This window comes from Hypanus sabinus, chromosome 14 (genome assembly GCF_030144855.1).
Source record: "Hypanus sabinus isolate sHypSab1 chromosome 14, sHypSab1.hap1, whole genome shotgun sequence".
In the NCBI taxonomy this organism is placed as follows: domain Eukaryota; kingdom Metazoa; phylum Chordata; class Chondrichthyes; order Myliobatiformes; family Dasyatidae; genus Hypanus; species Hypanus sabinus.
The window spans coordinates 19087460-19107165 of NC_082719.1; the positions used below are offsets into that span (position 1 = coordinate 19087460).

General features: G+C 40.5%; 1 protein-coding gene across 3 annotated transcripts in view; it reads right to left on the reverse strand.

Moving 5' to 3' along the window:
• Positions 1 to 19706, reverse strand: part of LOC132404577 (lysosome membrane protein 2-like) — a 62579-nt gene that overhangs the window by 19811 nt on the left and 23062 nt on the right. For 2 of the 3 annotated variants that reach the window (XM_059988819.1, XM_059988820.1), the window contains exons 3-8: positions 18045 to 18192; positions 15046 to 15237; positions 13664 to 13755; positions 11496 to 11615; positions 9921 to 10090; positions 7952 to 8070 (exon numbers count right to left, since the gene is read on the reverse strand). In XM_059988819.1, the coding sequence (XP_059844802.1) occupies positions 7952 to 8070; positions 9921 to 10090; positions 11496 to 11615; positions 13664 to 13755; positions 15046 to 15237; positions 18045 to 18192 (841 nt within the window). Of the gene's footprint in view, positions 1 to 1183; positions 1324 to 7951; positions 8071 to 9920; positions 10091 to 11495; positions 11616 to 13663; positions 13756 to 15045; positions 15238 to 18044; positions 18193 to 19706 lie in introns of those variants that run through there. The other variant, XM_059988821.1, reaches the window with a different exon arrangement.

Below are 19706 nucleotides of genomic sequence, written 5' to 3' on the forward strand. Positions count from 1 at the left end.
TAAATTCCTCCATTAATATCAGCTCTCTCAATGTATCATAGTCCCCATTTACATTTTTAGAAGAAACCCATCTCTCAAAACACATAGCTTTATCATAGGCAAATTCCACATAAGTTTTTTCCACAGACTTTTTCAAACTTCTGAATCTTTCCCTATATGCTTCTGGGACTAACTCATATGCGTTTAAAATATGACTCTTTACAATATCATAATCAAGTGCTTGCGCAGCTGTTAAAGCTGTGTAAACTTGTTGTGCTTTGCCTTTAATTACACTCTGTAACAACACTGACCATTTATCTTTCGGCCACTCTGACATCAGAGCAATAGTTTCAAAATGTTGAAAATACCTTTCCACTTCTGTTTCACTAAATGGAGGGACCAATTTAATTTCTTGACTAGCAACAAATGTTTTTTTAGAACCAGAAGACTGATTTCCAGACTTTAATTCCTCCATTGCATATGCAAATTCTCTCTTCTTTTGTTCTGCCTCCAATTTACACCTCTCCAAATCAGCTTTACTTTGTTCCAATTTCATTTGTTCGATTTGCAACTGCATCTCCAGTTTACTTATTTGAAACGACTCTAAAATCGATTCATCAAAAACACCCGAATCCACATAGTGTGACGCGATTTTTCTCTGTATCACAGCCTTAGATGTAATCTGCAAAATACCTTTAAGTCGCAATCTACTAGCTAGCTCAAACACCTCAGTTTTTTTCGCCTTCGCCAACACCTCCGCAGCTGGCGAAGCCAGAAACTCATCAATATTCATTGCTGCCGAATCCCACAACAAGCCAAACAAAAGAACCGAGTAATCCCCGTTTCCAAAACACCGATTTAAAAGTCAGCAAGCATTTAAACTCAAATGATTCAATCCAGACGCAGCCCCCATATTTAATGTTACGTATTCAGGCAACAATAAATATATGAGTTCGACAAGGGTTTCTTATAACAAACAACACGTTTATTAAACACAGAAAACAAACCCCCCAAAAGTAAACAAACACTACCGTAACCGGAAACAGCTGCTGAGCGGCTGTTCAAACAGTTCGTAAAGTGATATTCCAAAACAGTTCTTAAAGTGATATTCCAAAACAGTTCTTAAAGTGATATTCCAAAACAGTTCTTAAAGTGATATTCCAAAAGTTCGACATGCTCACAGTCCATTTAAAAGGAGAGACTTTACAGGACGATTTAAGTTCTCTTTCACGTCGTTTGCTTCGATTCCCGACGTCGAACTTCCCACGAAGAATTTACGAAACAGAACGGCTTAGAGGCACTGACCTTTCCTTCCTCACTATCTTCAATCCTTTCTAGGTAAACCTAGGGATTAACACGAAGATAGTCAACGAAATCCTTCCAAATAAGGATCAAACAAAGGTCGCCCCCGTTTCACCGTAGAAAGCGATTCTCCTCGATCTTTACTTCCAACCTTGAATCTTCACTCTCCTCTAATTCCCTCGAACTAACAGAATCATAAAGAACCTGTTGGCATTAACCTTTTAAACTTTAGGCATTAAATAAAAACTTCACCCTTCAACTAAACTGCGTCATCACTTCAAACACGCAGTGGCATGAAGTCAACTTGGCAAATCCAGCCACGAACTGCCCCTCCTCACAGGGTGGGGTCTACCTTTTATAACCTGTAAAAAAAACCCGTCACATGATCTCTACTGGCGGGAAAATGATGTCATTCCACCATCACAAGACCATCACCTCAAGTCCAGTACAGCTTCAACCCCAGTCACATGACAAGGGCTCCACTGTCATGTGTCACGAGTACGTAACAGGTATCATGACTGGGTATAAAAGTAGCATCCATCAAAGGCTCAGTCTTTGCAAGCAAGGATGGGTTGTGGCTCAACGCAAGATTGCAGAGAATTTAGGTCTTTCAACATCTACAGTACATAATATTGTGAAAAGATTCAGATTATTCAGAGACATCTGAGTGTGTAAAGGGCAAGGTCGGAAACCACTGTTGAATGCGTGTGATCTTCGAGCCCTCACGCGGCACTGCCTAAGAAACCGTCATGCTACTGTGACATTTATAGCCACCTGGGCTCAGGAGTACTTCGGAAAACCATTGTCACTTAACACAGTCTGTCGCTGCATCCAGAAGTGCAACTTGAAACTGTATTACGCAAGGAGGAAGCCATACATCACCTCTATGCAGAAACGCCGGCGAGTTCTCGGGCCCGAGCTCATCTCAGATGGACTGAAAGACTGTGGAACCGTGTGCTGTGGTCTGATAAGTCCACATTTCAGCTAGTTTTCGGGAAAAACGGGCGTTGAGTTCTCCGTGCCAAAGATGAAAACGACCATCCTGATTGTTATCAGCGAAAAGTGCAAAAGCCAGCATCTGTGATGGTATGGGGGTGCATCAGTGCCCACGGCATGGGTGAGATGCATGTATGTGAAAGTACCATTGACTCTGAGGCATATATTAGGATTTTAGAGAGACATATGTTGCCATCAAGGCGACATCTCTTCCCGGGACGTCCATGCCTATTTCAGCAGGACAATGCCAGACCACATTCTGCATGGGCTACAACAGCGTGGCTTTGTAGACACAGAGTGCGTGTGCTTGACTGGCCTGCTGCCAGTCCAGATCTATCTCCTATTGTAAATGTATGGCACATCATGAAGAGGAGAATCAGGCAACGGAGACCACGGACTGTTGAGCAGCTTAAGTCTTATATCAAGAAAGAATGGACATTTCTAATTGCAAGTCCACTACAATTAGTATCCTCAGTTCCAAAACAATTAAAAAGTGTTATTAAAAGAAAAGGTGATGTAACACAATCGTAAACATGCCTCTGTCCCAACTTTATTTACAAAATACAATTAAGTTGGTCAGTAAAACTATTGAAAATCTTTTCTTTGTACTTTTGTCAGTTAAATAAAGGTTCACATGAATTAACATATCAGAGATTTTTATTTTTATTGCATTTTGGAAAATATCCCAACTTTTCTGGAAATGGGGTTTGTAGATCTGTTTATTAAAGAGTTGGCTTTTGATATATTCAAGTTACAAACCTGGGCAAAAAGAAAACATGAAACCCCTCAAAGTAATAAATCCAATATCCTGTACCCGAAGTATCTCAACACTGCCACTCCAAATATTTGGTGCAAATAGCATTTAAACTATGCATTTGTATACCTTTACTGTATGGTACAAACACCAAGGGAGCTCCCCTGCAACAGGACAACTCTGGAACAATTCCAGCAGGGCTGGCCTTCATTCCATGCTCCACTATATTTTCTAATGCATTCCAGTATTTCTTGCATCCAAAATTAGATGCAAGCTAAAAATGGAGAAGCAATCAACTCCAGCATTGCAAAGCTTCTTACAGCAGATTGCTGGAGGAAGTAGCTGGTCCCCTGCTTTAAAAGTCATTTTATATTGTAAGCAAAATGCCAGAGTAAAAACACCACTCCCATGCAAATTAACCCATTTACAAACCATCATGTTGGCATGCTTAGTGATTTGCTCAAATACATACATCTTTCCTTGAAAAGGAAGACCATTTTACTTTTTTCCTCAGAAGCTGTTTGAGATAGTTCAAAACTCATCACAGGTAATCATCTATCTTCTGCAACAGCGATACTTATTGAAACACCGATGTGTTTATTCAAACAAACCACAAATCTTAATTTTTTTTTTAAAAAGGTGATACAGCAATGCTAGGTGGTGGGACTAAAATGGGAAGGAAGAAAAAAGGTCCCCAAAATTATGATTGAAGCAACTGTTCAACTTCAATCATGTTCTTCACGATAAATGAAATCAGACTGGGAACCAGAAGTAATGCAGGAATTTCCTAATTAGAGAGGAGAAACATCTTCATTTACAAAAAGAAACATTTAGAAGTAAAAGCTCCAAAGTCCATAGGAATTGATAATTTTAAGTTCTATTGTGTAGACTCCCCAAATCCAAGAGTGTGAGGAGACTAGCTGAACCCCAAAATATCAAGCATTACAGCACTACACCCACTGCAGCTGCAGGACACAATTCAAGCCACAAAGTGACAAGGTAATCAGATGGGGGGAGAAAAGCATTCAGTCTTAAACATAAGTTTCTTGGAAGATGACAACAGATCAGAAGCATTTTAGGAAAGCGAATTGTCCATTCATGGTGAAAGAATAGTATTCAAGCCACAGGAGTACAAAGAACAATATGGCGTTACACTTCAATTCAGGCCTCCTTTCTGACACCAAAATTACATGATTTTCAAACCAGTGTTTTAATTGAAAAGTAAATAATATTGTGAAAACTTAAGGCCCAAATGTTTTCTTTATAATAAATCAGCTGATCTTAACAAAAAGCAGCAAATTGGCAGGTAAGAATTGAAATCTGACACCAATTAGAAACCCAGTGCAGGGGCTGGGTATAATTAACCCATTAACAAACAGAATGACAATGGCAACACGAGTGAATCTGCAGATGCTGGAAATAAATAAAAACACAAAATGCTGGCAGAACTCAGCAGGCCAGACAGCATCCATGGGAGGAGGTAGGAGTTTCTCCTGATGAAGGGTTTCAGCCTGAAACGTCGTCACTACCTCCTCCCATAGATGCCGTCTGGCCTGCTGAGTTCTGCCAGCACTTTGTCTTTCTAGAATGACAATGGAGTCATTAATGTTTATGGCTCCAGTTGAGAACTTGATTCAGTTCAGGTGATTAGGCTGGGATATACTTGAAGTCGTAGTATATACACAATGTGTTAAAAGCACATCTGGGAGAAATAGTATTTGAGAGGCAAGGAAATGGGGCACAATAGGGGGAGTTTGTGAAGGCACAGTTCAATTTTCTTTCCTTCACTTGCACCAACCTTCAAGAGGTCTTCAAACTTGTTGTGATTTGGAGGCTTGTGTACCTCAATGACCTGAAGAGCTATGATGGCTGGAGTCAGGGCTTTATGCTTTGGCTCTTGATAGGGTCACCCATGCCAAACAGGTCAAAGAGTAGAGAATGGACAAAGAGTGAGGCACTGGTCCTCTGGGTTTGGGGGTTCATCTCAGGGCTAACAACCCTGTCTGGTAATAAAAAAGTTATGGAAACAGTCGTGGAGAATCCTTTACGTCTGAGTGCAATGATAATCCCCCGAATCTCTACCCAGGACTTGCATGACTGACAGTAGTGAAAATCAAGAAGAAGCTACTGACACTATGAAGAAAGCCCTGAACTTGGCCAGAGATGGAGGATCTTCAATTGCTGCCCTAAATGCCAGCAGTGTAACAGTAACCATATCAGCCTATCTTTCCCTTTCCCATATCCTGCTGTTCCATCATTCAAGGGAAATTAGGACAATTCTGGAAACTATAGATCGAGTCTCATGTTATTGGTAGGGAAGTTATTGGAGAGCGACTTGGGGTTAGGATTTGTCAGCACCTGGAAAACTCAGGCCCAATAAGGACAGTCAGCACGACTTTGTGTGGGGCAAGTTATGTCTTGTTAACTAGATTTGAGATTTTGAGGAGTTAAGGAATGTGATTGATCGATTGATGAAAGAGCTGTGGATGTTGACTACATGGATCTTAGTAAGGCATTCAACATGGTCCCTCATGGGAGACTCAACCAGAAGATTAAGATGCACTGAATCCACAGTGAGTTAGACGTTTGGATGCAGAATTGGTTTGTCCATAGAAGACTCTGGGTAGTGGTCGAAGGGACTTAGCTGGACAAGTGCCTTTGACCATGATTACTGGTGTTCTGCAGGTACTAGCAAAGGTACTAGGACCTCTGCTATTTGCAAATATGTAAATGACCTGGATGGGTGTGGAAGTTTGTAGACCATACACATATTAGCGGAATTGCGTGGAAGACCACCAAAGGATGCAGCCGGATATAGATTAGTTGCAGATCTCAACAAAAAGCAGCAAAGTCTCAGAAACTAGCCTCCAGGGATTTATCTCACTGACCAGAATATCACATCTCCCCACTAAATAATGGAGATTCTCTCCTTTCTCCATGCAGATTCTACCTCCTCAACATCAGTCAGCAATGGCAGTGTCCATTTGCAGGGAGGAACAAATTGACAGCTTTCTCTGTTCGAAGATTTCCAGACCGAATTGAGACGGCAAAGTCCAGCGTTCCCAAGTGGCAGAACCTGTTGTTCAGATGGAGAGTTAAGCGCCGGGCCAGATCGAAGGGGTTAAGGTGTGGGGTCCAAGCCAAGGTGGGTTTGGCTTGTATTGCTGCCCCACAACATTTACTCAGCTTGGCTCTGAACGATGGGACTCTTGCAGACTTCAGCTCAGAAACACTACTTGCCCGCTGTTACTGTTTGCACATTGGCTGTTTCACAGTCATCTTTTAAACAGGCTATTTTAATTTTTAATATTTTTAACAGATATGATGTGGTACATCTTTAGTGGGGGTCTGTTTCGTGGCTGCCTGTAAGGAGATGAATCTCAAGGTTGTATAATGTATACATACTTTGATAATAAATGTACTTTGAACTAGAGAGTATAGGTTTAAGGTGAGAATAGAAGCACCTAACAGGAACTTAAGGGGCATCTTTTTTTTTAAAAAAAAGAAAAATCAAAGGGTGGTACAGTCCTTATCCGCGGGGGATTAGTTCCGGGACTCCCCGTGGATACCAAAATTCGCGGATGCTCAAGTCTGTTATTTAATATGCATCAGTGTGGTGGTCTTTAGGACCCAGCGGAACCCCAGACTTTATTTAACATGTCTCCGTGCGGTGGACATTAGGACCTGGCGGTGCAGCTCTGAATCCGCAGTGTTTCTGTTCACGAAAATAATCACGATCGCAATTGAAAATAAGGTGGAAGTAATAAAGCGATCGGAAAGAAGTGAAATGCCATCGGTCATTGGAAAAGCGTTAGGCTACAGTCGGTCAACGATCAGAACAATTTTAATGGAGAACGTGAAAGGCCCTGCCCTGATGAAAGCTAAGCAAAGCAGTGGTTAAATTATTGAAAAACGTATGTTTCTTAAGTGTTTTATATGCATGGAATGGTAAAATATGTACTATATACTAAGAAAAACGTTTGACTGACACTAAATAATACCGGATGTACCTGTACCGACTTCAAATCTGACTTAAAAATGGACCCAGGAAAGGAACTCATTCATAACACCTGTACCTTTAAGTCATTTCTAGATTACTTATAATACCTAATACAATGTAAATGCTATGTAAATAGTTATTATCCTGTATTGTTTAGGGAATAATGACAAGAAAAAATAGTCTGTACATGCTCAAACAACGAGTTCCGGACAGAGAACTTCCGGGTTTTCCCAATCTGCGTTTGGTTGAATCCGCGCATACGGAACCAGCAGATAAGGAGGGCCAACTGTATTTACATGAAATGAGCTGCCCGAGGAAGTGGTTGAAGCAGATACAACATATATACACTTTAAAAAAAGACAATTGAACAGGTACATAGATAAGAGATTTAGAAGGATATGGGCTAAACAAGGCCAAATGGTATTAGCTTGGATAGGCATCCTGGTTGGCATAAGCCAAAGAGCGTGCTTCAGCACTATATGATTAACTCCCAAGTCTTCAATCATTCGACAGTTTAAAACAAAAGCTTAGCACTGAAAAACGTTCTAACCAAATAGTATCCAAGTGTGGTAGTCTTAAATGAATACTAAAATTGCAGCCATCTGGAATGCTCAAGATCTATTGACTGCAGTTCCAGTTGTAACCAGGTGGTGGCGCGAGATAGCAATCACGAAAAGCAGACTTGTGGATAAAATTCTAATTAAAATCGTAAGAAACATTGTCCTTCGTCAAAAAAATTGCAAACATGTTGAAGTAGCACAAATGCAAAACAATTAGCTTAACTGCAGTTATAGATTATAGTTTAAAATACTGTTTATTAATGATATTATTTGCATGGTACAATATTATTGCTCTAGCTCTCCTTCATGCTATGCATAACGAAGCAAGCCTTATTTTTGTCTTTAAATAACTTTACTTACAGGATTTACATCCAGATAAGTTTCATGGTCAGCTTTATTTGGATGCATTCCTTCAATATCATCAATATATTTTTGATCTGCCTGGTAAAAGTGCGGAGAAGAAATAATAATTGGAGCACCTGTTGCAAAAGAAAATAATGTTTAAGAGTCCTGACAGGAACCGTACAATGTTATGTGACTTATTTCATGGATGTCTATGAAGACTACGCATTTCAGGTTGTATACTATATATATACTCCAATATTAAGATGAACCTTAAAGGTGGAATGAAACAAGGTGTTGAGAAATCAAAACTCATTTATATGGAATGGAAACAACAAATACTAGAAACCCTCAAAAAACTGCAATGGCCTGGCCACCAGCAGCAGTTGAGGATGACTAATGTGGGCCTTGTGGATTCCACTACAAGCGACACAGGTGGAAAACTTACAGCACACTCATCTGGCCACTAAACTTTTCTGGGTTCCTAAAGACAACCAGAATTCACAGTACCACCCCAAATGTTCCTTCCTAGTTTGAGTATAATAGGAAAAGAATTCCTCGAAAGTTCACTTCTTCAAAGCTTCGTGAACACCCTCACATCGACAGCATGCAACTCCAGTCCATGTGCTCACTCCTTGTAATTTAACCTTTGCGTCCAGTACTAGGAAGTTTGCACTGCACTTCCTCCAATGTCGGCAGCACCCAACCGAGATGTGGCTTGCAGAACAATCCCCAGTATTCTATGTGGTAAACCAGAGGCATGTCCCACTCAATGTGATTTTTACCCATCTTATTTTTTACCTCTGTTTGAAGGTGCCATTCCGGCAGCCTGTTGGATTATCTTCAGTATCCGGTCATGGTGTTATTAATCTACCTATATAGATCTTCCAGCTTCCTTGCAGGACCTCCAATACTTCTATCTTTTCACAACTTAGAAAGTACTAATAAATCCATTTTGGGCTTCAAGCAGTAATCTTGCATTTCTGCATTAAAACCCATTTGCCACAACTTCTCTATCCGCTCATCCTATAACCTTCAGGTATAGTTCCATCTGCACTACTTAAAATATTCCCTCTGAGTCATGAAAAATTGGAGATATGCTTTCCATCAGATCTGCCAAGCTATAAATATGACAAACAATTGTGACAAGAGATTTATTTTTGGATTCCACTTGTTACATCCTGAATGGTTGAGTAAATTTTCCCCACTTTCTCCCAAATGCACCAAAGTCACCAAATACAACCTTCAATATCCACATGCCCAATGACGATTCTTGCACTTATTCCACAGCCACTGTATCTTTCAGCGCTGTAAATGACGCCTTTCATCTTCTGATTTTTCTAGTCATTTGTCCTGATGGTGAAAGCCGATGTCCCTTTATTTTTAGCACCAAAGCAGCAGGCTGGTCCATGTGTGAACATCAGCTGTTTAAATGCCTGCATTTCACTTGCCATTTGATTTATTAATCCCTTTCAAGGTTGCCCATCTGCGACATCCTCGAGATGCAGCAGAGGATCCCCATCCAAAAATGCCACTGCATGTTTTCCCAGTAACTGGCATCTGCCCTACTGAACCCTTCTTTTTCTGCTGTCAGAAAAAAAGGTATAACTGCAAAGAATATTAAAGTCCTGCTGGAAATTCAGAAAAACTGGAACACAAGTTAAAGATGTGCATTTAAAAAAAAACATTGCAATGATAGCACTTCCATCATTTGTTCCTGGAGCAGATGGAGGTGCAGATTAAATCCTTATCTCCCAAACAAAACCTCCAACTGTGTGGAAGCACTTCAATACTCAGGGAGTAGCAGTGTGGATTTACTTTACAAGTTAATTCTGGAGTACATTACAACTTCATAATTGACCATGATAAAAAAATAAAGTTCTACAAAACCAATAAAAGTCTTAAGCAACACACAAGGTCTAACAACTCACTGAAGGTCTCGAATCCCTCCTGCACCACTGAACTGAATGCCAAGTATGCCACTTACCTTGCCTGCATACGCTTACATTCAGTACACCGGCTCCCAGGCAGTTGCCAGCAGGAACACAGAACCCAGCGTTTGCAGAACTGTTGTCAAAAACTTTACTTGGGATCACGAAACGAAAGACTGGTATCCCTTTAACACTGAGCTCCTGCTCAAAAATGCCATAGAGAGATCTGACAAAATGGAGATTTACAAATCAGATACTCGCACAGATACTTGCAAAGGCGTAGCAGTCATTGCTGACCACAGACACTGACAAAGCTTCAACTAGCTTCCACAGTTCTCAACCATTCATTCTCATAAGTCTGCAGTAGACTGAAACACTATTGAAACTGCAACTCTACTTTTTAATCTTTTTCTCTTCCCTATGCAATCCATTTATTTTTGTCTGCCCAAATTTTCTGACTTTTCTGCAAGTTTCGCCTTTAACCTGGTGATTATGAGCATCTGCCATAACGGTAAAAACTTGTTCAGGCAGGCAGGCAGGCCTCCATCTGGATGCTGCAATTTTGTTCACACTCACTTTCGTTCCTGACTGCAACTCAATTGTGTTTCTGTCTGCTGTTTCTATTGATTTCAACTGCTCTTTTAACTGTATGTTATGCTTTAGTTAGGAGCTGTTTTAGAATGCTTTCTTTGAAGACTCCATAAACTAAATGATCTCGCAGTGTATCATTAAGTTCAATACTGAATTGACAATGCTCAATTTCTTCGATTCAGCCACGAATGCTGAAATGCATTCCACTTTTTTTTTGATCCTGCATATTAAACCTAAAGTGTTCAGCAATCAATGCTTTTGGTTCTAAGTGTTCCTGCATTACTTTCATGATATCAGCAAAGCTAATTTCTTCTGGTGTGGTTGGATCAGTTAAACTTCCAAGCAAATTGTATGCCTTTAGCCCAATGCACTCAGCAAAATTGGCACTCACTTCTCATCGGCCATTTCACTTGCTTCAAAATACTGCTCAATTTGCTCAGTATACAACACCTAGTTATCTCCTGTGCACTCTAATGCATCAATGTAGCCAGCCATTTTTCCTTTTTAAAAAAAATGTTTATGAACCTGTGAATTTGTCAATTATCTGCTTGTTTTAAAAATAACTCTAGAGTCTGCCCTTCTAAAGAAACCCATGCTGCATAGTTTTTTTTAAAAAACTCTGATGTCTTGCTGTGTTTAAACAGGTAAGTACTAGCCTCATGTTTGTTTAAAACTTCCTTTAAGTGAGGAACACAGGTATGACAGAGTGGCTTGATGACGTATTGCATTCACGTATTTTGTAAGTATAACCAAAATGAATTATGGAAACAATGTTTAATCAAACAGTTTTTTTGCAATGTTACTGATATATTAAATACACAACAGATGGTACATTGAGGGGTGGGGCTTGGAGGAATATGGGCTCAATACTGGAAATTGGGACAAGCTGGATGGAAACCTTGATCAACAGCAATTGATTGTGTCTGTATCCTATGACTGTTTATGTACTCCAGACATTAAAATCCACAGCATGGATCACTGTAAATTGACTAACATTCTGAGACGTCTGGTGAGTCAGTACATTAAACAATTAATCTTACCGGCAAAGATCTGAAGAGAAGAAAGCAAGTGTTTCATTTTTCAGTATTAATGGGTGGAAGGAGGTACCATCAGTGCCATTGATCATATTGCACGTGTCCGTTGTCCACCAATCCAAGGACCTAATTTTTGGTTGAGTCGGGATAAGGAAGGAAGCAAAAAAAAGATTTGCATTACAGCTACAACAATATTATGTTCAAAAGGAACAAAACCACTAAGACAAGAGACAACTGAACTCCACACTTGACAACCTGCTTTCTCTATCGCATATAACCATATAACAATCACAGCACGAAAACAGGCCATCTCGGCCCTCCTAGTCCATGCCGAACTCTTAATCTCACCTAGTCCCACCTACCCGCACTCAGCCCATAACCCTCCGCTCCTTTCCTGTCTATATACCTATCCAATTTTACCTTAAATGACATAACTGAACTGGCCTCTACTACTTCTACAGGAAGCTCATTCCACACAGCTATCACTCTGAGTAAAGAAATACCCCCTCGTGTTTCCCTTAAACTTCTGCCCCCTAACTCTCAAATCATGTCCTCTCATTTGAATCTCCCCTACTCTCAATGGAAACAGCTTTTTCATGTCAACTCTATCTATCCCTCTCAAAATTTTAAATACCTCGATCAAATCCCCCCTCAAACTTCTACGCTCCAATGAATAGAGACCTAACTTGTTCAACCTTTCTCTGTAACTTAAGTGCTGAAACCCAGGTAACATCCTAGTAAATCGTCTCTGCACTCTCTCTAATTTATTGATATCTTTCCTATAATTCGGTGACCAGAACTGCACGCAATATTCCAAATTTGGCCTTACCAATGCCTTGTACAATTTTAACATTACATCCCAACTTCTGTACTCAATGCTTTAATTTATAAAGGCCAGCGTTCCAAAAGCCTTCTTCACCACCCTATCTACGAGACTCCACCTTCAGGGAACTATGCACTGTTATTCCTAGATCTCTCTGTTCCTCTGCATTCCTCAATGCCCTACCATTTACCCTGTATGTTCTATATGGATTATTCCTGCCAAAATGTAGAACCTCACACTTCTCAGCATTAAACTCCATCTGCCAACGTTCAGCCCATTCTTCTCACCGGCATAAATCTCCCTGCAAGCTTTGAAAACCCACCTCATTATCCACAACACCTCCTACCTTAGTATCATCGGCATACTTACTAATCCAATTTACCACCCCATCATCCAGATCATTTATGTATATTACAAACAACATTGGGCCCAAAACAGATCCCTGAGGCACCCCACTAGTCACCGGCCTCCATCCCGATAAACAATTATCCACCACTACTCTCTGGAATCTCCCATCTAGCCACTGTTGAATCCATTTTATTACTCCAGCATTAATACCTAACGACTGAACCTTCTTAACTAACCTTCCATGTGGAACTTTGTCAAAGGCTTTGCTGAAGTCCATATAGACTACATCCACTGCCTTACCCTTGTCAACATTCCTCATAACTTCTTCAAGAAATTCAATAAGGTTTGTCAAACATGACCTTCCACGCACAAATCCATGCTGGCTACACCTAATCAGATCCTGTCTATCCAGATAATTATTAATACTATCTCTAAGAATACTTTCCATTAATTTACCCACCACTGATGTCAAACTGACAGGTCTATAATTGCTATGCTTACTTCTTGAACCCTTTTTAAACAATGGAACCACATGAGCAATACGCGAATCCTCCGGCACAATCCCCGTTTCTAATGACATCTTAAAGATCTCCGTCAGAGCTCCTGCTATCTCTACACAAACTTCCCTCAAGGTCCTGGGGAATATCCTGTCAGGACCTGGAGATTTATCCACTTTTAAATTTCTTAAAAGCGCCAGTACTTCCACCTCTTTAATTGTCATAGGTTCCATAACTTCCTTACTTGTTTCCCACACCTTACGCAATTCAATAACATGTGTAACCTCATCCAGTCAGCTGAAAAATAAATGCATCAGAAATCACTGAATAAATATCCTGAAATCCATGTTAAAATCTCTCAGAGTGCTAATTTGTTAGTTTCATTTCTTCTTACATGCTCCATATTAGACGAGTTAATCAATTTACATGTTAAAAGGTTTCAGAAAGGCAAATTTGTTTTGAGTGAAATACCTTGATTGCAATTAAATATTTAAAAAAACACTTACTGGCGGCCTCTCCATTCTAAAATTCGAGTAAAATTTTTATAGTTCGTCTTTCCAGTGAGAAAGAGATAATCACCATCATCTGTTCCATTCATCTGAAAACAATGCACCAAAAGAAATCACTGCAAATACATAAATACTCTGAACACCATGTTAGAACCTGCTGAAGTGTTACTTTGCTCATTTAATTTATTCCTATGTGCAAAATATTATTAAAATACCAAAATTGTTACATGAACAAAGGAATGTACGGATTCAATTTTGTGGATGTTTGACTTAAAACACCCACCTGCCATGGAAGTATTAGGAGCAAATCATTTTTTATTCTTTTAAACTAAAAGCTGCTGTGGTGAGATACACTTACTGACAGTTCTTGAATTCGCATCAACCTTCAAGAAGGAAACATTACTTTACCTGCCCCCATTAACGATCGTCAACCATTTTGCTTTGTAAACCTGGTAGTACTCCAACATCCACTCAGCGATCACTTTATTAGGTACACTGGCTCATTAATTCAGGTAACTAATCAGCTAATCATGTGGCAGCAAATCAATCATTAAGAACATTGAGAAGTGGTCAAGAGATTCAGTTGTTGTTCACTAAACATCAGAATGGGGAAGCAATGTGACCTAAGTGACTGACCATGGAATGATTGTTGGTGCCAGACCGAGGCTGGGGGGGGGGGGGGGGGTGGTGGTCAGAGTATTTAGAAACTGATCTCCTGGGATTTTCATGCACAGTCTCCACAGTTTACAGAGAATATTACAATAAACAAAAAAAAAAATCCAGTGAGTGGTAGTTCTGTGGGTGAAAATGCTCGAGAATAGCCAGACCAGCTCAAGCTGACAGGAAGGCGGCAGTAACTTGAATAACCACACGATACAACAGTGGTGTACAGGACAGCAACTCTGAATGCACCACACGTTGAATCTTGAAGTAGATGGACTACAGCAGAAGATCACTCTGGGTTCCACTCCTGTACCTAATAAGGTGACCACTGAGTGTATGTTAAAATTTTATTTTCTTACAGGACATTGCTCCCTTAATGCTAATAGAAAGAATGTTTTCTCAATAGCCAAGTTGTTCAGTATGTGATATTTTTTAAAGTAGTGAGTATTAAGCAAACAGGCAATCAACTCAAGTTTGTGGAGTTGGGACAGGTATGATTTTGCAGGTAATGGGGTTAGGGGTGCAAAACAGAGGCCGAAACAAAATGACCAACCAACAGCACCTGAAAGGAAAGATAAGTCAATTTCTGCATAACTGCATTTGAACACTTGCTTTTCAAATTATTCTAACTTCACAAAATACTCAACACTTGTGTTTGTAGTTTTTCATAGTCTACTGCTACCCCTCACCTGGGCCCGAGGACAAGAATATCTTACCTTATTGTAGAGGCCGAAGTATTCATCAACATCACTTAAGATGTAATGAATGACAGTAAGTACTGGATCTTTGTAGCCCCAAAGTAACTCATGTACTGTTCGTGTTGTAAAAAGACTCTCTTTTTCAACCATTAGCAGAGCCTCTGCCAATAAAATTCGATAACTAGAAGATTTGGCCATATTGATGACAGTCTATTTATAACAAGAAAAGACATGCTGATCAACACATACTCAAGGTTTGATGAAGATTTCCAACATTCACATATACAGGTGACCCCCGTTTTCCAACGTTCGCTGTTACGAAAGACCTGTTTTCGCTAACCAAGAGGATTTTCACTTTTACAAAAAAAGATGGTCGCTTTATACGTGTGTTTATCCCAAGAAAGACTACCGTTACCGTGAAGCCTTGTGCGGGCGGTTGTGTGCGTATGCGTGTATGTGTGTACGCATGTACATGCCGATTTTTTTTCTCCAAATCGATTTTGGCTCGTGGTCTTCCCGATTTTGATAAGTGAAACTACACCGTACGTACAATATTTCTATTGTATATAGGCTGTGTATTTATCATATCACACTTGCTTTTACTATATGTAAGTGTTATTTTAGGTTTTATGTGTTATTTGGTAGGTTATTTTTTGGGTCTGGAAACACTCAAAAATTTTTCCCATAAATTAATGGTAATTGCTTCTTCGCTTTACGACATTTCAGCTTACAAACGGTTTCATAGAAACACTCTACCTTCGAATAGCGGGGGAAACCTGTATATCTACAAATAACTTTCCATCTATATCGTTCAAAAGTACAACAGTTTGAACTCACACACGATTCATCCCACAACTACATGACCCAACTACCCCCATAAACTTCAAGTGAGCTGGAGCTCTGAGCTGCTGCTGCAGCCATCTCAAGAGACCAGGTGGCAGATACTGGAACTCACTTTGAAAAAGGCACTACTGTTCTGTACTTGCCGGTGTCAAAAAACTTCCAACAATTTAAATGCTATGGAAAAACATTTAAAACGGTTCAAAATTTACTAAAAAAAAATTTGTAACAAAACTACTTGAACCAACTACTCCAGTTTGAGAAAAAGCTATATACAAAAAGGTACCTCTTCAATCAAGGCTGGAAGCACACACTCCAGCCATTGAAGCCAAGTCACCAGAAGAACCCCTGTGTAGGATATTCACATCAAGTCCAGTAGTGGTGCTGAGGGTCCAATGTTGGGGGTACCTGATGTTCACTGATATTTTTTGACACCTGCGAGTACAGAACAGTAGTGCCTTTTTCAAAGTGAGTTCCAGTATCTGCCACCTGGTCTCTTGAGATGGCTGCAGCAGCAGCTCAGAGCTCCAGCTCACTTGAAGTTTATGGGGGTAGTTGGGTCATGTAGTTGTGGGATGAATCGTGGGATGTTCAATTGTGAGATGGCTGGGCACAAAATTCATATTGTATTTAATTGATATTTCTCTTATGGAACTGCCAGCAGAAGAATGCAATCTGGCCCTTTGGAAAAGCTACACTGATATCCTGCATCTTACGGCTGCTAAGGACTTGGGTAGAAGACTACAACCTCAAGAGCAAGGCAGAGAGAGAACAAAAGCTGATACCAGTTTGCTTTCCCCCTCATTGCCCTACCCCAAGGGTCTGCAACCCGCGGCTCCGGAGCTGCATGCGGCTCTTTGATCTCTGTGCCGTGGCTCCCCATAGTTTGTTAGTTTTTGAAATGTAATTCGAAATTTGAAGATTATGGTGATCTTGTACAATCTAAAAACATTGTGGAGACCCCATTTCCTGGCACATCCGAACCGGCTCACAATTAGCCACCGTTCCGGCTAAGGGAGATAGCCTACGGGGGTTTGTGAGTACGTGTCTTTTGGAGCATCCGCGCCCAAGGGGACGGGTTAAGGGAGGCTTTAAATCAAGGCTGTTTAGTTCGAATAAAGTTACCTTTGACTGCAGTGCCTTTATTTTAGCGCTGCATGTAGCGCTACACTGCTATAATGTGTTTTTTTATCGCTATTAATATACATCACCACTGCCAATGCCTGACACCCGCCAGTGCGTGCTTTCTTTTAATTCTTCGATCCAAGGTAGGCTACCTATGGAGTAACCTTCAACCCAACGTCTTTTTTTTGGAGTTCAAAATGTTTTTGTTGCATGCAGAAATGTAATTTCGTTTTCTCTGCAGGAGTTCATCAATTTCATAAATGCAACACATTATAGTTTGTTTATACATAGCATAAAGGCAAAAAAACCGTTGTATGCAGTGTTATTTCATTTTAAATGTCAAACGGGTTTTGTGGCTCCCAGTGTTTTCTTTTCTGTGGGAAATGGGTCCATATGGCTCTTTCAGTGGTAAACGTTGCCGACCCCTGCCCTACCCCAATGGTGTCCATCCTGCCCATCAACTGTATCCCCTTCCATTTGTTGACGATGCAGAGGCCCATTGTGGTTATTGTAAGAGGATTGATACCATCAAGCTCATGGGTGCACATTTAACACGTGTGCCTCACAGTCCAGCGGCGCTCAAAATGAGCCTCATTTCAGGCTGACCATATGCATTCCAGTTGAAGCAGAAAGTTGGAAAAAACAATTGAATTTCACTGACAAGAATTTGGCAGGTGTCAGAAAGGACACCCAAAGCTCAGCATAGCTTTGGCCTTTTTTTAAAATATACAAATTCAGACCTGGTACATTATTCTGACAGCAAAATTATGTGCAATATATTTAAAACCGTTAGCAAACTCAGATAGTTATTCATAAAACTCTAAGGGTCTCAAAGCACTTTTCAGTCAAATTCATAAACCCCAGATAAAAGCAGCACAGTGCAACCATTAATGATTCAGGCCAAGGGAACCAGATCATTTGTGCTGAGCCCAGTGGTGATACAGCAGGTCAGGCACGAAAACGCCTTTTACTTGAAAGCAATTCTCAATTCTAATCCTACACAGTGTGGTTTGATAATAAAGAGCTTATATTAACACAAGCTGGCAACTCACCACAACTGGAATATTCACAGTCCTAATCAAGTCAACTTCCGGATCTCCTATTGATAACTCAGGAACAAACACATACGTCTTTGGGGTAACAGCAGACACAAGTTTCCCATCATCCGTGAATGTTACATTTTCTTTAGGTTTGTACTCCCTGAAAGATACCAATGCTAGTCATTTACAAGCCAAGGAATAAACTCAGAATACACCAAATGGATAACTAGCAAAATAATAAAAATTAGCCCCTGTCAATACAACCCCAAATGGGTAATCACTAATGAAGCTGTATGACCCGAGAGGCAATAGAAAGGACAATTCATATGCTGCCTTTAACAATTTGTTGACACTATAAAATACTACCCAACTTATAAATTAATTTTGAAGTTCATTTACTGTTTTGCAAAACAAACTGATCTCTCCACAAACAGCCTTGGCATAAAAGGAATAGTAATCTGATGTGGTGGTGATAGTTGAAAGGCGAGTGACAGGTAATGAACTGGAAGAGGTCGGTGCCTCATTGTTTGCAAAAGTCAAGTTTATTGTCATTTAACCATATATATGTACATTACATGTATAACCATATAACGTATAGAGAAATGAGATATTTCTTCAAACCAAGGTGTAAAGCACAGTTGTACTGTACACAACACATATTACATACAATAACTTGAGGGCAAGGATAAAATCTACAGATTAATTTATGCACTATAGTTTGTGTGTGATTCAACATTGTAAACTGTACAACAGATTAACCAGTGACCCTTCAAATACAATGCGGCAGAGAGTTCAAAGCCCTAATGGCCTGAGGTAAGAACTATTCCTCATTCCACTTATGTTTTTATGCATCGGAGTCTCCTGCCTAATGCTATAAAGTCAAAGAGGATGCTGGATGGATGGGCGAGATCCTTAATTATACTACCAAGGGACAGCGTCTGCAGTGCTCCTGATCAATGTCCCCGATGGATGGCAGGGAGACCCCTATGATCCTCTCAGCTATTCTCACAAGCCTTCGTAGGGACTTCCAGTCCAATGCTCGACTGCTCCTGTATTAAATGGAGATGCAACTTGTCAGGATGCTCTCAATGGTGCTCCTGTAAAACACAGTAAAGATTGGAGGGGTGGGGGGAGCCTTGCTTGCCTCAACTTTTTCAGGATGTGAAGGCACTGCTGTGCCCTCTTGTTCAGGGAGGTAATATTAAGGGACCAGGTGAGGTCATCATGATGTGAACTCCAGAAACTTGGTGCACTTAATGCTCTCTACAGAGGAGCCATTATTTGCAAAGGGGATCCTGAAGTCCACAATGATTTCCTCGTTCTTCTCACACCACTCCACCAGCTGCTCCACTTCTCTGTATCCCTTCCCATTATTGTTGTTAGTGAGGCCAACCACCGTTGTGTCATTTACAAATCTGAGGACACAGTTTGAGCTGGATCGTGTAATACAGTTGTGCATCAGCAGTGTGAACAGCAGCGAGCTGAGCACACAGCCCTGGGGAGCACAAGTGCTCAGCGTAATGGGACGAGCTACGTTGCCGCCCTCACGGACCGACTGTGCCCTTAAAGTCCAGTATCCAGTTGCAGAGAGAGGTGTGAGACCCAGAAAGGACAGTTTCCATGGTATGGTGTTCTAATGCAAACTGAAGTCTATAAACAGCAGTCTGGCATAAG